The sequence below is a fragment of the Pelodiscus sinensis genome, chromosome 3, assembly GCF_049634645.1.
Source record: "Pelodiscus sinensis isolate JC-2024 chromosome 3, ASM4963464v1, whole genome shotgun sequence".
Lineage (NCBI taxonomy): Eukaryota > Metazoa > Chordata > Testudines > Trionychidae > Pelodiscus > Pelodiscus sinensis.
In genome coordinates, this window is record NC_134713.1 from 10,522,116 (window position 1) to 10,541,529 (window position 19,414).

At 46.7% G+C, this 19,414-nt stretch overlaps 1 protein-coding gene across 2 annotated transcripts in view; it reads left to right on the forward strand.

The window, feature by feature from the left end:
• The window catches only part of LOC102460160 (cytochrome P450 2K4-like), a 34,063-nt gene that overhangs the window by 6,742 nt on the left and 7,907 nt on the right, over positions 1-19,414 (forward strand). Inside the window, exons 3-6 of one of the 2 annotated variants that reach the window (XM_006137028.4) lie at positions 912-1,061; positions 5,305-5,465; positions 12,562-12,735; positions 14,995-15,136. In XM_006137028.4, coding sequence (XP_006137090.1) covers positions 912-1,061; positions 5,305-5,465; positions 12,562-12,735; positions 14,995-15,136 — 627 coding nt within the window. The remainder of the gene's footprint in view (positions 1-911; positions 1,062-5,304; positions 5,466-12,561; positions 12,736-14,994; positions 15,137-19,414) is intronic. The other variant, XM_075923367.1, reaches the window with a different exon arrangement.

Genomic DNA, 19,414 nt, shown 5'->3' on the forward strand with positions numbered 1-19,414 from the left:
CTTCATTAGCATAAGCGGGGAGCCGCCATTTTTAAATCCCCGCTGCTTCGAACCCCGTGTAGCGCGGCTACACGGGGCTCGAACTAGGTAGTTCGGACTAGCGTGCCTATTCCGAACTACAGGTACACCTCGTTTCACGAGGAGTAACGGTAGTTCGGAATAGGCACCTAGTCCGAACTACCTAGTTCGAGCCCAGTGTAGCCGCGCTACATGGGGTTCGAAGCAGCGGGGATTTAAAAATGGCGGCTCCCCGCTTATGCTAATGAAGCCCGGGAAATTCAAATCCCGGGCTTCATTAGCAAGTGCGGTATGCATACATTACCCCGCTAGTTCGAACTAGGAGGGTAGTGTAGACATACCCTCAGAGACTGAAAAGTGAGAAGGCAAGTACAGAACATACAATTCATTGTTTATAAGAATTTCTTTTTAAAATCTTATGATTTCTGGAACCCACGTGGGGATTTTTAATGCTTGGGATTGACAATATAGAAATAGTCTCCTCTCTATTTTTACTTACACCTTCCCCTGCCTCCCATCATAGGCCCTAGGTCTCAGCCACTATTATAGACTCTGATCCTGCACTGGACTTCTGTGCCCATTCAGAGCTAATTCTAGAAGAAGAGTAATTAGCCTGTTTAAAGTATTGGTAGAATTGGGTAGGTCTAGGGAAAACAATCTTCCCTATTCAGGAAAGTACATAAGTAAGTTCTTTAACGTAAGCATTTATTTTAACTTCTATTGTCATCAATTATGATGACACTTGTGATCAGCTCTAGAGCATCAAATCAAATGTTCTGAGTAGCAGGTGATATTTCTAAGTGATATTAGGTAGGTGATATTTATTTTAATTATTAGAAGCTAATATTTATTTTCATTATTCTGCTGACTCTACTCTCTCCCTCCATTGTCAGGGGTTATTTTTTCTCACGGCAATAACTGGAAAGTGATGCGAAGATTTACTCTCATGACTTTACGAGACTTTGGCATGGGGAAGAGGGTCATAGAGGACCGGATCGTGGAAGAGTCTGAATTTCTAATTAAGGAAATTGAATCTCGTAAAGGTGGGTGGGCATTTCACTTCACACACATTTCCAACCTTTTCCACATATGCCTTTAAAGAGGCACCCGACAAAAGTCATCATAGTTTCACTCAACGTCCACCTTCACAGGCAATGTCACCCTTCATATTTTGTTGACATGTGGACATCTTTTTTTCTGCAGCTGACAGAGAAGTATTTTGCGAAGTAGTGAGGTTTTACACCACGCTGCTGCTCTCTCTTTCTGCAGAGCACGCTGAAGCCACTCTTTGGATCTAGAAAGTGTGTAACCACTGCCCCTACATTAGTTCATCCCCAGCCTGTAGGACCTGGACATGTAAGGCCTCATGCACTGTGAGCTATGTGAGCAAATCCATTGGGCCAGAGTGGTACTTCAATGGACAAAATGAGTCCCTCTCTGTGAGATTCCTCCCCTAGTCACAATCTTTGATTAATTCAGAGGCACCAGGAGTTGAAGTGCAAGGTAACTACAAGCACAAAGTATCTATAAAACAAACACATTTGCTTCCCTAGTTTAACAGAGAGGCCTAAATGCCCTTTGATGCAAGACACGCTAGAAAAGGAGACATGGTCCTAGAGCCTCAAAGATATTTATGTGAATAATTCTAACTGAAATCATATCTTTGAAGATCTGAGCAGTTCGTTTTATTTTTATGCTGTATCATCAAGTATCACTTCTTAATTGGCTTTTGACCTTTGCTGTGAATGGCAGTAAACAGCTGTTGGATTATTAGAGTGAGCATGGTGTGTTTGTAATGACGTGGGAGGCACTTATCATTATACCGCTTATGAATGCTGTTTGATGTTATCAGTTCTCTGCATATTTATGCCCTCGTGGCTGTCTTTTGGCATATTCTTGGATGATACTTCTTATGCTAAGGAGAGGGAGGCTGGGGTCTTCCTCTGCATGGGACAGTCATTGAGGGTCATCTGTTGATTGAGCCTTGCCCTAGCAGAGCAATGGGATGCTTGCAACCTAATTAAAACCAGTTTTTCAAGTGTGGACTCTGGTGAGAGAGCCTGACTGAGAACCTGCCTGCCTGTCTCCCTGCAGATAGGAGGCAGCACGAGCAACCGACCACCTGATAGAAGCCCTTGGTTACCTGAGGGAGGCTTTGAGGCTGACCAGGAGGTTCACATAACAGAGGGGATTAGAAGTTATAAAAGGACCAGGTCAGCTCGGAGCAGCTCTGTCATACCTAGGGTTGCCAGATGGTTGAAACAAATATACCGACCACTCCTCCCCCCCCCAAAAAATGGTAAAAATTCTGTTGAAGGGGAAAAAAGGGGGAGAAAGACCAAAGTTGTTGAGCAAAAAACTTGTTGAGCATGTCCCCTTTAAGAGTTGGTGCAAGGATAGGAACAGGGGAGTGGTTGAGCACTAAGACCCAGGGAAAACATTGCTTCCCCTAGGTCTTTTGGGGGGCCAGAGGCCAGGCGCTGAGTGTGTGTAGGGTTGCCAGGTGCCCAGCATTTTCGCCTCCTGGCTGGGGGAAAATTCAGAGCATACCGGACATCTCAGGTGTCCGGTATTCTCTGAAATTTTTTACTGGACAGGAGGTGAAAATACCGAACACCTGGTAACCCTAGCACAACCAGCACAGGAAGAAGAGGCTGAGATGGAGGGAAGGAGTCTATGACAGGGGACCTGGGTGTAGGGTTGTCAACTTTCTAATTGCTGAAAACCAGACCCCGAGGTCTCTTCCCCCTGAGACCCTATTTCTGCTCCGCCTCTTCCTTCTAGGCCACGCCCCCACTCCACCTCTTCCCCAGGCCACACCCCCTGCTCACTCCTCTCCATGCCCCCACTGCTCGCTGATCTTCTCTCTCCCTCTTCCGCACCATTGAACCATCTCCCCCTCCGTTTCCTCTTCTTCCCCAGCTCTGGGGCTGGGCTAAGAGCTACAGCCTGCCTGCCTCCATGCAGAGAGGAGGCAGCACTAACTGAGCAGAAGCTGGTGTGGGGTGATCACATTATACCTGGCCCCCTCCTCCGCCCCCCAGCTGCATTAACCTGACTTTTGGTGTCTGGTCAGAACATCTGACTGGACCCTGACAGGTCCCATTTTCGACCAGACTTTATGGCCTCTGGCAACCCTTCCTGGGACCCTGAAAAGACATTTAACAGATCCCAAAGAATGCTCAGGAGCGATGCGGAAACTGAAGCCTTCAGGGAAGGGAAGTGAGGGGTGTGTACTGGGAAGGGTGTTTGGGGAGTGCCGGCAGGTGGCGTGTGTACTGAGAGTGAGTCTTTAAGGGGTGTTGAAGGGGTGTATTTGTACTGGGCAAGGGAGCGGACTGCCATGCTAGGCCCCTGGGCAAGGAGGGGGGAGTGGCTCTGTGTTCCCAGAAGGGGCAGGAACTTGGGTGGAAGGGATGAGGCCAGGGGCAGCCAGCTCTCAGCACTGCCCAGAGTGCATCATGCCAGCCTCCCTCCCCTCCCCACAGCCCTTAGAGCTACCCAGAGGGCGCTACTTCCCCACACCCCCCCACGAGCCCTAAGAGCCACGGTGTGCTCCAGCCACAATTTAAAGGGCCCAGGGTTCTGGGTGTCATCGCTGCCACTGTAGCAGTGGCTGGGAGCCCCAGGCACTTTCGAATCACCAGGCCCTGGTGCAATTACCCCCTTTGCCCCTCCTGCCCCCGTTAGTGCTCCTGGTACTGGCAGATGGTATGGGGGCGGGGGTGCTGGTGAGATGCTGGAGGGTGGGACCTGCGGCCTCACACTTAAAAGAGGGAAGAACATCATACCCTGTCATGGTGGCAGGGCAGCTGACTCAGACTCAGGACACAGCACCAACCATCCATCAGCACCTCTCTGCCAGGCTCTTCCCCTCCCCAGGGTTAGGAGCGGGGCACCTGGGTAGGTGGGATCTGGCAGCTTCAGGGGAGGACCAGTCAGGGCACAGAGACACGCTCTTTCTGAGCTGCAGTGTCTGCTCTGCAAACATCCCAGCCATGTCCTCTGCCTGGAAAAATCTGCCCAGACAGAGGGCAGAGGATCAAAAAAAGGAAACCTCCAGAAAAACCCAGACGTATAGTATCCCTAATTGGATCCCACTTCCGAGCTAGGATACCATGACAGAGGTGGGCAACCTGCGGCCCGAGAGCCACATGCGGCCTGTCAGGATTCTGGGGGGGGGGCCCACAAGACATTTTGTTTACCGTTGCTCATGCAAAGGATTGCCAAATACTGCTGGTTTCTGTCCGCGTAGGTTTTTCCTACCGATATGACCAAAGTGACACGGACACAAAGCCAGGGCACGTGATGTGAAGAGCAGGCCGATTGCACACAACATTGACTGTAAGAGCCACGTGCTCCTCTGCATCCAATCAAAACGCTGCTGCAGTTGATTGGCTACACCCCACAAATTCTACTTACGCAAGCACAGTGAGCAAAACTGCCCTGTCTCGGGAGACAGTCTTGGTTATGACAGTCCTTGCGGTACATTGAGATGAAGGAAGGCCACTCATGCGGCCCATTCACTAGCCTAGGTTGCCCATCACTGGTCGATGCTCAGGGAATTAACCTGGAGGGGAAAGAAAGATACAGAACCAGAAGCCCACTCAAACCGCATGAGCGTATAAGTTCACAGAGCCACAGAGCCAGCGTATGGTCCAAATGCAGCAGCCTGATGAGTGCTGAGGCAAAGGACTGTTTGCCGGATCTATCACAGTAGTTAAAGATCTCAGATAGAAACAAGGTCAATGCCTGTCTCTGCCTAGGGTTGCCAGGTGTCCAGTTTTCACCCAGGCAGGTCGGTATTTTGGCCTTCCATCTGGTAAAAAAAAAAACAGAGATTTTCTGTTTTCCTTGGACAGAAGGCCAGCGGCATCTGCAAGGGGAAGTGAGGAGTGAAGTAATTTAAAGGCGCAGGGACCCTTTTTTTTTTTTTTTGCTTAACCAATTTTTCCCTGCCTCTTCAGGATTTTTTGTGAAGGTTATCTGGCAACCCTACCTCTACCACGGGCTTCAAGAAAGTCATTTAATCTTTGTTTGCCTCAGTTTTCCAGCCATACAATGGGAATTAATTTCTTTCCTGTATCCTTTCTCTGGTCTGTTTAGATTGTGAGCACTTTGAAGCAGGGACTGTTTCTCACTATGCACATGGACAATGTCTGTCACACCGGAGCTATGATCTTGATTTGCAGGCCTCTTGGTACTACCGTCATAGAAATACACTGCAATAACTCACTGTTAACCACACTGCACAATCTCTTCTTCCCTCTGAACATTGTTTTTCAGGACAGCCCTTTGAGATCACTACAGTTCTGACGGGGGCAGTTGCCAATATCATTGTGTCCATACTACTCGGAGAGCGGCTTGACTACAAAGACCCCACATTGTTAAAACTACTAAGTCTGATCAGTGAAAATGCCAGGGTGCTTGGAAGTCCCTCTGTTACGGTAATTCTGGTTATTTTAAAGTCAATTGTAGGGGGTAGGTGAAAGCCCAGCTGGGAAAGGCAAGCCCCAGCTCTGCCCCTTCCGCCGGAGGTCCTGCCCCCAGAGCCAAACCCCACCCACCCCCAGCCTGATCCTTCCTGGCCACGTGGGGAGCCAAAGATGCTCTGCTGCAGCCCTGGCCCAGCCTAGTCCTCCCTGGCGGTCATGAGAGCCGCGCTGCTGTGCCATGGCCCCATCCCTTCCCAGCAGCCAGGGAAGCCAGACTGCCACGCCATGGCCTCATCCCTCCCCAGCAGCCAGGGAAGCCAGGCTGCCACGCAATGGCCCCATCCCTCCCTATCAGCCAGGAAAGCCGGGCTGCCACGCCGTGGCCTCATTCCTCCCTGGAAGCCACGGAAGACAGGCTGCCACAATGTGGCCTCATCTCCCACCCCTCCCCCGGCAGCCAGGGAAGCCAAGCTGCCACGCCATAGCCTATCCCTCCCCGGCAACCGGGGAAGCCAGGCTGCCAACCTGAGGCCCCAGCCTTCCCCCGACAGCTGCGTGTTCTCACCATTCCGCGGTGCTAGCCCCGGCCTGAGGTGATCGGGTGCATAGGCAGTTTTGGGAAGGCTATGCCTTCCCTTGTCTACATTACCAGCCACCCCTGTAAGTCATTATTCATGTGCATGCAGTACACACATAATAATTGTGTGCTGTATATACAGCATGGCATCAGATCATTTCTACCAATCAAACTCATCCAACAAATAAGATGATGATGTATCTGTCTAGAATAGATATGTACCCCTACATAGGTTCTAACTCTGGGGGTCCTCCAGAGCTTGAAAAAATAAATGGGTGCTCAGCAGCCCTATGTATCAGTGACTCCCCCTCCACCCGGCACTTCCTGCTCACTGGAAGACCCATTGATCAACTTCTCCCTCTTTCTCCCAGCATCTCCTTCCCAGCTGTTTAGCGGAGTGCATGAGGCACCATGGAAAAGGGGGAGGTGCAAGGGAGAGGTTTGCTCAGGGGAGGGAGGAGAATGGGCCATAGAGGGAAAGAGACGGGACAGGAGCAGGAAGAAGTAGGGTGGGAAGTTGGGGAAAGGGTGGAGTAAGGGCAGGACCTGGGGCAAAGAGGGAGTCGAGCATCTCCTAAAGATTGTGTCTATGAGCCCCTACACTTACGAACAGGGACTGTTAACAGGGAGTTTGGAGAGGGAGTTGGGAAGGGGGTGAGATACACTCACCATTCTTTAAAATCTTTTCACTACACTCCTGCCCTTCAAGGAGGCATTGAATAACAAGTGGGGAGTCTCTCCGAAGGAAAGCAGGTATGGATGGTGCTAGGTCTGGTGTCGTTACCTGCACAGCATGTGCCATGTTTGTCTTCCTCCCAGAAGACAGAAGAGATTGCATCTGCACTAAGTACAAGCTAGTCACCATTTTAGAAGAAAAAATTAGAGGACTTAAGGGCCAAGAATCAACCCTACGTACTATCAGAGAGGATGAAGACTACCTCGATAGAAGGCAGCGTTTAATCCTACAGGCTGAAGAGCCAGTCAGGACAGTACAGGATAAGGAAGAGAACTGGCAGCATGTAACCTCTAGAAGGAGAAGGCCAACTCAAGAATCCCCCATTCCTGTATAAGTAAGTAACTGCTATCAGGCTCTCTCCACAGGCACTGCGGTGGAGAATGCTTTGGCAGGGACCTCTCAGGGAAGAAATCAGAAGGGAACACCCTCTACCGGAAGGCATGGGATGCATAGTCCTAGGGATGGGGGTTCCACGATCACCACCCGCAAAAGAAGAAGACAGATGGTGATGGTCGGAGACTCCCTCCTAAGTGGGACTGAGTCATCCATCTGCCGTCCAGACCTGAAATCTCAAGAAGTGTGCTTCTTACTAGGCGCTCGCATTCAGGATGTGACCAAGAGTCTTCCCAAAGTGATTAAACTTCGGATCGCTAACCCTTCCTGCTTCTCCTGTAGGAACTCATGATACGGCCAAGAATGACCATGAGCGGGTCACAGCAGATTATGTAGTGCTGAGAAGAAGGATCAAGGAATTTGAAGTGGAAGTGGTGTTCTCGTCCATCCTTCCAGTTAAAGGAAAAGGTCCGGGTAGGGATTGTCTAATTGAGGAAGTAAATGAGTGGTTACGCAGGTGGTGTCGGAGAGAGGGCTTTGGTTTCTTTGACCATGGGACTCTATTCCGGGCACAAGGATTGTTAGGAAGAGATGGGATCCACCTAATCAAGAGAGCAAAGAGCATCTTTGCAGGCAACCTTGCAAACCTAGCGAGGAGGGCTTTAAACTAGGTTAGTTGGGGGACGGTGACCAAAGCCCGGAGGTAAGCGAGGAAGTCGGACACCGGGAAGAATCACAAGGACGAACGAGCAACAGAGGAGGACGCCTGATTCAGATAGAGAAGTAGGGCGATCAACTGCTTATCTAAGGTGGGCTGGACTTGATGACCTCCTTAGGTCTCTTCCAGATCTATGATTCTATGACTTACCATCATAGCCAGTGGGTGTCTGCAAAGTCTTCTTGGATTTTCCCTCACAAGAGCTATGTGAAATACTATTGTCCTCATTTTACAGATGGTGAAATGAGAGACAGAGAGATTGAGTGACTTGCCCAAGGTTCCATAGGAGGTCTGTGATGGAGCTGGGAACTGAACTTACCTCTCTGAGATCCCAGCATAGCACCTTAATGACAAAGCCATTCAAACGGTCTGAGCATAATTAATTTGCAGCATAGTGGCAGTTGTGTTTCCAGCCTGGAGGACATGATCCAAACTATCTCTGAAATGAATTCCTTGGTAGTTTATACATCTGTGTATGTATATGAAATGAGTTTATATTCTAACAAATCTGGAGAGACATGGGACTTCCAGGCAGACAATCTCTTGCATGTTACACAGCGTGATGACAGTGGCAATACAAGTAAAAGCCTTCCTCTCCAAAAAACCCTGAGTCTGTCTGAATCTTTCGCAAAATCTTCTTGCGCAAGAGAGCACCCACACCGCAAAAGCGCATCGAAAAAGCAATGCGCTTTTCTGCAAGAGAGTGTCCACACTGACTGCATGGACGCTCTCTCAAAAGAAAGCTCTGATTGCTACGCACAGAATGGCCACCAGAGCACTTGTGTTTTTTTCCATTGGCTCTTTTTACACAAAACTCCCCTGTTGCCCATCCACACGCACCTTTTTGCACAAGAACTCTTGTGCAAAAAGGAGTTATTCCTCATAGGAGGAATATCTACAGCAGAAAAACCCCTCTGTTCTTTCATTTTACTTAAACACGCTTGAGGTGTGGACACTCCACGAACCTTATAGTGTAGACCTAGCCTGAGTGTTTCAGACCACTGCTTAACAGCACCTCTAATCCTATCTGGTCTCTCCGAGCACAGCCCCTCTACATTTCATGCCCCAGCTCCGCCACTTGCCTCTCAAGACCGAATTCTCCCATGGAATTCTCCCACTTTCAGACTAGATCCTGCTTATCAACCACAATCACACCAGCAGCAAGTCTGACCTATGTAGAGGCACTGAGCATTGGTGTACTTTCATTCATTGATCATAGATTCCAAGGCCAAAAGGGAGCACTGTGATCATCTAGTCCAACCTCCAGTATCATCCGGGCTGTAGTACTCCCCCCAGCATAATTCCTAGTGCAGTAAACTCTTCGGCTACATCTACACTGGTACCCCTTTCCGGAAAAGGGATGCTAATGTAGACTTTGGAATAGGCAAATCCGTGGGGGATTTAAATATCCCCCGCGGCATTTGCATTAACATGGCTGCCGCTTTTTTCCGGCTTGGGGAAAAGCCGGAGACAAGCGCCAGTCTAGACATTATTCTCCGGAAAATAAAGCCTTTTCTGGAGGATTTCTTATTTCTACTTTCAAGTAGGAATAAGAAATCCTCTGGAAAAGGCTTTATTTTCCGGAGAATAACGCCTAGACTGGCGCTTTTCTCCGGCTTTTCCCCAAGGGTAAGTCTAGACTACAGGTTTCTGTCGACAGAATTTTTGTCGACAGATACTGTCGACAAAACTTCTGTTGACAAAGAGCGTCTAGACTACATTGAGTTCTGTCAACAAAGCAAGCTGCTTTGTCGACATGGTAGTGTAGACGCAAAGGACAGTTTACATGCAATAACACCTTCTGTCGACAGAAACTCTGCCGACAGAAGGCGTTATGCCTCATAAAATGAGGTTTACCAGCGTCGACAAAACTGCTGAGTTCTGTCGACGTTATGTCGACAGAACTCAGCGGTAGTGTGGACGCAGGTATAGTTTTGTCGACAAAAGTCCACTTTTGTCGACAAAACCCTGTAGTCTAGACACACCCCAAGCCGGAAAAAAGCGGCAGCCATGTTAATGCAAATGCCACGGGGGATATTTAAATCCCCCGCGGATTTGCCTATTCCAAAGTCTACATTAGCATCCCTTTTCCGGAAAGGGGTGCCAATGTAGACACAGCCTTCCAGTAGATAAGTTACTCTCACTGTTAAAAATGTACATCTTATTTTCGGTCTGAATTTATCTAGCTCTTACTTCCAGCCATTGGATCATAGTTTGCCTCCTCTGCTAGACTGAAGTCCCCATCATCAAATATTTGTTCCCTGTGTAGCTACTTAAAAACTGTGATTGTGTCGCCCCTTCGCTTTCTCTTTAGTAAGCTCAGTAAATTGAGCTCCTTGAGTCTATCACTTCAGACACTTTACCAAAGAATTAATGCCCACAAATCAGACATCTTCACAAGGAAAAACCAGTTGCTTTTCATTTCAGCCTACCTGGACATAGTCTTAACGTTCTTACTACATGCAACTTACTTCAAAGAGACTTTAACACCAGATTACAGAGGGAAACTTCAGAACTTTCTTTCATCCTTAAATTTGACACTTTACAAATGGGCCTTAACAAAGATGCTAATTACCTTAAGCATTAAAAGATAGCTTCCCACTTCTCACCCCTGATTAGCCATTCATTGACTCAAATAGCTATTCCATCCCTCCCTGTCCCTCACCCCACCTTCTATACTAAATCTGATTTGTCAGTTTAATAATGTGTTCACTTTTTTCATTGTATTCCTTTGGTATATATGGTCATGCCAGTTTTCTTCCAGAATATGATCTGAGGAAGTCGGTCTGGCCCACGAAAGCTCATCGCCTATTAAACCATCTTGTTAGTCTTTAAAGTGCTACATAGTTTTCCCTTTTGTTACTGCAAGGCAGGCTTTTTAATCCTGTAATCCTTCTTGTGGATCTCTGAAATCTTCTCTCCATTTTTTTCAACATCCTTCTTGAATTGTGAAACCAGAACTAAACACAATATTCCAGTAGTGGTCATATCAGATACCATTTTAAAGGTAAATAACCTCTCTACACCAACTCAATATGCCCCCAGGTTATATATCCCAGGATTACATGAGCTTTTTTTGGCCCCAACGTCACACTGGAAACTAATGTTCAGCTGATTGTCTACCACCACTCTCAGATCTTTTTCAGTCACTGCTTCCCAAGAGAGAGTCCTTTATTGTGTAAGACTGACCTGCATTCTTTGTTCTTGGAGGTGTATATTTATTTTAGTCATACTATAACTCAGATCACTTGCTTGTGCCCAGTTTACCAAGCGAGCCTAATCGCTTTTTATCTGTGACCTGATCTCTTCGTTATTTATCATTACTCCCAATTTTGCGTCATCTGCAAATGTCAGTGACTATTTTATGTTTCCTTCCAGGCCCTTGATAACCATGTTAAACATGTTGAACTTTGCTGAGCCCAATAACTTGAGTTAGACTAAAGCTGTGGTTCTCGACCTAATGGCCTCATAATCCCACATAATAGAGAGTTGCATACATGGCACACAATCATAAATAGATTGAAAACCACAGGACTAAAGCATTTCAGCCTCCAGGCAAGTAAACTGTTGTGTGCCACAGGCAGAAAACAAGAGACCAATAGGACATCAATACCTGAGGCTCCAACAGTGGTGGGGAAATGATTAGGGGAGATTTGCACAGCTGATCCTAACTGAGGGCAGCAGAGGAAAGTGAAATCCCATTCTTCTTAGAAGCTTTTTAACTGTTTAGTGTCCCCCAGCTTCCAAAAGGCTATTTAACTATTTTGTGTCTCCCAGCTTCCATCCTAGCAAAATGGCGCTTCAAGAAGGAGGCAAGATTCGTGAAGCCAGAATTTTGTTCTGTTGTTCCTCAAGTCTGTACTTAGTTTTTCTTATGTCAGAGGCCATTGTGTGGCTTCCTTATGTGTTCTTCCCACCATTCCTGTTGAATTCAAGCATTACATTTTATAGCAAACATTATCCAATCCTAATATTTATTGTTATACAGTCAATCTAAATCACTAGGATTCATGTCCGTACTCATGGATTCTTACAGAGCACCTCTGACAGGATTCATAACATTTATTCCATTTCATCACCCTTTTCTGTTGCACCAAGTCTAAAAGAACAGCGAGAAGTCCTGTGGCACCTTATAGACTAACAGATTTATTGGAGCAAAAGCATATGACCAAGTGTAAAAGAGAATCTCTATTCGCCGTAGAACTGATTAAAAAACCAAATGAGACTTTTGGGGAAACAAAAGTAATTCATTTGTGTGGGTTTTTTTCTGTACAAATTTGACTTTTTAAGGGCTTTTTTTAGTAGTTCTAGAGAACAGTATAGAGCCTCTGATATACAGTTGGGCAGTTCTGCTTCCATCCAGTAGGGGGCAGTACACACTAGATCAAACAATATATACAAAATGTGGCTATTTAATCTACTTTCTGGAATACATGGTCAAGTGATAGAAAATTCAGGATTGATTGGTGGCACATCACAGGTGCAAGAACCAGGCTGGAGAGCTAGGAATTCTTGCCCCATCCTGTACCTCCAGACACATAAGACCTATGAGGAATGAGGGCTTGTTTGCTGCTCATACCCCCACACACAGCGTATGATCTTCCTATGCCTCAATCTCCTTATCTGCGAAATAGGTATAACAAGTCATTTGCTTTTATGAATTGCTTTTAGATCTTTGCTCTAATAAGTGTTACGTATTCTCATTACTTTGTTTTGCTTACTCTGCCATTTTAAACTATTTCAGCTATATAACATATTCCCAGCCCTGGGATTTCTACTCAAGAATTACAAGACATTTTTGCGCAACACAAGTGAAATGCATTCTTTTATACGGCTTACTTTTATAGAATGCCTCAAAGTTCTGGACAAAAATGATCAGAGAAGTTTTATTGATGCATTCCTTGTAAGACAGCAGGAGGTAATTATGATTTCTGCAGACTTGCATGATTTGTTTTCATATTTTATATTTAAAAACACATTTTATATGGAAATTTAGCAATGGTAAAGTATACACCTAATAAACTAGCAGTGCTGAGCAAATAGTTTGCTATGATTGCAATAAGAATTTCTTGGCTGGAACATTGGGCCTGCATCCCCACTAGTTTCAATTCTTGCAGCATCAGGGCCAAAATCTCTTTCATTGCTAGTTGAATATCCTTCACTTAATTGCAATTTGCTCAGATGTATTCATTGTTTGAATTTGCTTGACAAATATCTTTCCAGATGTTTGCGTCCAGAAAGATGCAAACAGCTGACTGTTCTAGTTACTTCTGATTAGTCAGATGAATCACATAGTATTTATTTTTCTATTTTATTATTACACCTAGGAGTGTGAGTTATGGGCCAGGTTTTGCTAGGCACTTATCAAAAGACAGAGCAAATACCCCCCATCCCAGAAAATGTACAGTAAGACAAGAGACAACAGGTGCATATGATGATGTGACGGGATGCGGCCATGGGGGAATACAGGGAAACAATATTGGCCAACATGATAGGCCATAGTCTGATTCCTGGCTTCCCTATGCTTAAAAGTTAAGTACGTGTTGATGTGCTTCGCTGAACTGGATCCAGAATGCTCAGCATTGTTCCGACTGATCTTTAGTAGCGGCTGGGCCAAGGATTTTTGGCACCCTAGATGAACTATGACTTTGGCACAGGGCTCCCCACTTCCACCATTCAATAATTGGGGGCAAGCAGTGGGGAGCTGGCGCTGAAGCACCTGCATGGCTGACTTTGCCTTGTGAGGGGAGGAAGAGGCTCTGCATGCTGCCTTTGCAGTTTCCGGCCAATAGGAGCTGAGAAATTCTGCTGAAGGAAGGGGAAGCAAATGAATCCTCCTCATTCCTTCCCCCCTCCCTCCCCATGCTGAAGCAGAGCAATCTGCCCAGCACACAGGCAAGGAGCCTGTCTCAGGTTCCTGCAGAGCTGCTGGCTGGGAGACGCCTAGGTAAGCGCCTCTCAGCCAGAGTCTGCCTCTGGCATCCCATCCTCTTTTTTTACCCCCAACTACCTGCCCCAGACCCAAACCCTCTGTGTCCTCTCTCCCCAACTCCTCCATGTCAAAACTCCCTCCCAGACCTTGCACACCTTTCTACACCTGTCCCCCAGGTCAGAATCCTCTCCTCCACCCATAACCCCTACACCCTGCGCTCCAAACCCCTGCACCAGATCATAACCCCCTCCTTCACCCAAACTTGTCTCACTCCCCACACTCCCTTCTGCACCCCGGTCCTCTATCCCAAGCTCCCTTCTACACCCCACCCATCATCCCTTGCCGCCACCACAAAAGTACAACCTTTGACCACTTACCAAAACCTTGGAGTGGCCCTCCATTAAAAATTATTGCTCACCCCTGACCTATATAGTTGGGAAAGTCCTGTTTAGTAGAAAAGATGCATATATGTTTCTGAGGGCATGTGAGCAAAGCCCTCTTGGTTATCTTTTTCATTTATTTTTTATGACATGGTGTGGCGGGGTCCCCAGCCCCGCCCTCTTCTCCCCAAGGTCAAAGCAGGCCCTGAGGCCTAGTCCCAGGTGAAAGCAGGCCCTGAGGCCTAGTCCACGCCCGGAGAGGATGGGGTAGGAGGGTCCGGGCCCTCCCTCTCCACTGGACCCCAAACCAGGGCCCTATTAGTGGTGGGTGGTTCCCACCACCAGCTCGGCGGGGAGTTCTCCCCATATCGTGCCGAGCCCACTGGGGGGTTCCCTGCCTCCAGCCCTGTGGCCGATGGAGACCCCACCTGCAGAAGCTGGGCTGGTGGCGGCCGCGATGTTGGCAGGTCCGGTATCTGGGGCAGCAGCGACGGGGTTGTCCACTGCAGCAGGACAGGCGACCCCCGGAGTCTGCATTGCGGGCACGCCCAACCCAGAGATGGTAGTAGCAACGGTGGCAGTCCTGACAGCTCTGGCTCCAGCGGCAGGTCCGGCTGTGGCTCTGGAGGTTGGGCAGGAGCTTCTTCCTCCCCAGAGGTCAGCCCCAACTGAGCAGCTCAGCAGCCTTTTATACTGGGGCTGCACTGCGAGCATGCCCAGAAGGGCTGCAGGGGAGGGGCATTTTTCACCCAATAGGCGGGCTTTCTGCCTCTCTGTTCAGTGTGAGGCAGGCCAGACCCGCTACATATGGTCTAGTTTTCACAAGACTTCTTTTTGTGTTAATGCTTTTTTTTTTTTTTTTCAGGAGAAAAGTAATGCCAATGGATATTTCCATAATAGCAACTTAATAGTCCTTGCGAACAATTTGTTTGCGGCTGGCATGGAAACCAGTTCCACCACCCTGCGCTGGGGACTTCTGCTCATGATGAAATACCCCAAAATTCAGAGTAAGTGCTTTTGTGACAGCTTCTAGTTTGGCTGGCACTGGGGTGGAGCAGGAAATATCAGGCAAAAACAACATAAACTGCTACAGCTCGAGCTAAAGAGTTAAGCTTGACCTTGAAGAGCTGTAGCAGGTTCATAGTCTCAGTAGTTCAGGCATAGAGTGGGACATAGAACCCCCACTTACCAGTGGGTTATTCTTTTATTTCCTTAGAGCAGATTCTGATCTTAGTTGCACCTGTGTAAACCTGGAGCTGTTCCGTTCTAGTCATTAGAATTGCTCCAGATTCACCCTAGAATTTTGCTTGTGGCAAGCAGAACAGTTCAGAGCTGAATTTACATGGTCATAGCTGTGAGCACAGTTGTAATAATTGAGGCTTCACAGACCTACTTGAATTGTGAGCCTAACCAGTGGAAAGTGGGTGAATGGTCATGAATTGTCACAGGGATCTGTTATATACAATTGTTTAAGACAAGTTTTAAGAAGGAGGCCAAGAGAATGAGTTTAAATGAGGCAGGAGGTCTTACTGGTTCCACTCAAGGACATTGCTATGCACATGGCTAGTAAACAAGAGGGAAAAGGAACCAGAAATCAACGGACCAAAATTGGTACATTGGAAATTAGACCTAATTGGTGTGCAAAATAATGAGAAGATGGATCATTCTACCCCCTACTCTTTTGGGGTGGCCCTTAAAAAGACACTTGGAAATTTAAAAAGGAACTTCTACTATCACTGCAGTTACAATAGGATTTTTACAATAACACTCAGACTTTAATATTCCCAGCCCTTTAAATCTCTGCCAGAGCCCTAGGTGGCAGTGAAGAGCTGGTGGAGGGAGACTAGCCCTCAGCCCCTCCTCTTCTGCCAGAGACCCCACCCCTTTCACCTGATGCCCCACCCCTTCCAAGTGTGCAGACCCCTCTCCTCCCCCCCACACACTCAACTTGGCCAGGGGCCTGACTCTGCAGTTGGTCAACCTGGTACTGAGACAACCCATCTAGCTCTGGTTGGCTTGAGAAGGACCAGTGAACGAGAGGGACCTGAGCCAGCCAACCAGATGATGTTCCTAGCCAGGCAAGCAATCTGGCATTCAGAGTAGCAGTTGTAATAGCCCCGCCTCTCAGCCGGAATCATCTGTTTATGATTGACCAGCTGCCCTGTTCTGAGAACATCAGCAAAAGCTGTATTTCCTCCAGGCTGTCTTATCTTCTCTCCATTCTGTGTCAGTGTGTTTTGTCAAAAGCAGAAAGTGAATATCATTCCTGACTCACAACTGAACAGCAGATATCATCCGTTTGACCCCCACCCAGAAGTACTGACTGATAGGATAAGAAACTTTAACCAATTTACCATCTCTACAAAAGTTTCTGACAGATTTTTATTGTTTAGCTTAATCACTCCATTGCAGCTGTAATGGTTTTTGCCTTGTTTTGAGTCTTTCACTTTTGTGCATTTCATTGAAAACCCTTCAAACCATTGACATGAATTTCCTAATCTGTTTGCTATGGCACTAAGCAAACTGAGGTCTTTGTAAATGAAATTCCAAACCTTGCTTAACACTCTTCACTACTGGACGGAGATAAGGTCATATTAACGTCTATAGCTTTGTGGGCCATCCAGCGTCATGCAACAGCAGAATTTGACATTACATTTCTGGCCTCCTCCAACCTGGCAGACCATCCATGATCTTTCCCCAGATAATTAATATCATTAGAGATGGTGAGAAAATTGCAAGGAAAATGACATTTTGCCTCATCTCCTCCCACAAAAAAGATAGACAAAGATTTATGAATGTTTCTATGATGGTTCTCCTATTACATCCAGCTCTATTTACTTGTTAAACCCCAGGGGTATGTTCACCACTTTACAAAATAGAAGACAGAGTCCATGCCCCCCAAGGCGTTTGCAATCCCAACAGATAAACAACATAATGCAAGATACAAAGGGACAGATCTAGCCTGTGGTGTGCCGAGGCAGTTTTAGTAAGCCATGCAACAGCTTGCTTATATGCCTTAGAGAGACAAGGTTGAGTAGATAATATCTTTCATCGTCATTGGACCAACTTCTGTAGGTGAGAGACAAGCTGCCGAGTTTACACAGAGCTCTTTTCAGGTCTAAATGGTATAGTCCATGAATTGTGACCTCATACAGGTGGCACATACAAGGTCACACTGTGCAAAGATTAGTTCAGCAAACAGAATCCTCCCAGAAGGTGGCGGGGAGGGACTACAACCCACATTGTCCCACAACCCATGTTCAGCCTGCCAGCTGGAGAACACACAGTGAATCAGGCATGATTTGCATACATAGACCACACCCACCAGCTCTCATTTACATCACTATTGCTACACTGGCTTTGATGGAATTACTCCTGATTTCAATGAAGTAAGCTCAGAATCTGGCCACCTGTGTACCGGAGGACCAAGAATCTGGTTCAGAGCAAGGGTTTTTTGGTTGCTATTGTTACTTTTATGCTTTTTCAGTTGCTTCCCCTAACTCATCCATTGTTAGATCTTATGATAATCACCAAAAAAATTTCCTGCACATCTCAAACTCTGTTTCTGACAATCACCAGATAATTCCTTAACAGTTCTATTTGGTGACTTCTTGCCTGAAGGCTGCTTCACAGAATCACGGGAAAATCCTTTATGCATGTAATTGACAGAATGAACAAGGAAGTCTCCGTTGCAAAGGAATTGAAAACTGTAATAAAATCCTCTACTAATCACAGGTCATGATAGCCCACAGTCCATTTTGTCCAATTAAGTACAGAATGGCATGTTCTAGTGGTCTGATCACAGATCTGGGTGTGGGGATCACCTAGATTTTGAACCTGAGCGTGGCTTTGTCTGCCTCTAAAAATTCATCTCAGGACAGTTGGGAGGCTAGCAAATTAATGTTTGTAAGTGCTCTGAAGGTTAAAAATAGTATTGTGCAAAGTTGGAAATTCCTTTTCATGATGGCTTTTCCCACAAGAGAAAATTTAAAAAAATGTTTGGGGGGAATTGAAATATATTTTGTTTCAAAACATTTGTATGTTGTATGTCGAAAGCTGACATATTTGAGGTAATAATTTAAATTTCTAAATAAAAAATTGTTTTGGAGCAAAACAAATATTTCATTGCAGATTTGTTACAAATGGGATATTTTTTACTTTGCCAGAACTTATGTTTTCCCAGATTTCTTCCAGAACAAAATTTCAACAGACACAATTCCATGAAGCATTTCAGTTTTAAGAGAAGTGCATAATCCAATAGACTATGTTCCATCAACAGAGACTTGGTGGGATGACTCGCATGACTGGAGCGCTGTCATGGAAGGGTATAGATTGTTCAGGAAGAATAGGCAGGGGAGAAAAGGAGGAGGAGTTGCACTATATGTAAGAGAGCACTATGATTGCTCTGAACTCCAGTATAAAGAGGGAGAAAAACTTGTTGAAAGTCTATGGGTCAGGTTTAAAGGAGCAAACAGCAGTGATGTTGTGGTTGGTGTCTGCTATAGGCCACCGAACCAGGTGGATGAGGTAGATGAGGCTTTCTTTGGACAACTGAGCGAAGCTTCCAGATCGCAGGCCCTGGTTCTCATGGGGGACTTTAATCACCCTGACATCTGTTGGGAAACCAATACGGCAGTACACAGGCAATCCAGGAAGTTTTTGGAGAATGTTGGGGATAACTTCTTGGTACAAGTGCTGAAGGATCCGACCAGGGGCCGTGCACAGCTTGACCTTCTCTTCACAAACAGGGAGGAACTAATAGGGGACGTAGAGGTGGGTGACAACCTGGGAAGCAGTGATCATGAGATGGTAGATTTCAGGATCCTGACCAAAGGAAGGAAAGAGAGTAGTAAAATACACACCTTGGACTTCAAAAAAGCAGATTTTGACTCCCTCAGAGATCTGATGGAAAGAATCCCCTGGGATGTTAACATGAAGGGGAAAGGAGTCCAGGACAGCTGGCAGTATGTTAAAGAAGCCTTATTGAAGGCACAGAAAGAAACCATCCCGATGCATAGCAAGAGAGGCAAACCTGGTAGGAGACCGGATTGGCTTACAGGGGAAATCCTTGGTGAACTTAAGCACAAAAAGGAAGCTTACCAAAAGTGGAAACTTGGACAAATGACCGGGGAGGAGTTTAAAGGTATAGCTTGAGAATGCCGGGGGGCTATCAGGAAGGCGAAAGCGCAAATGGAGTTGCGACTGGCTAAGGATGTGAAGGATAACAAGAAAGGTTTCTACAGGCATGTCAACAAGAAGAAGGTGATCAGAGAGGGTGTGCAGTC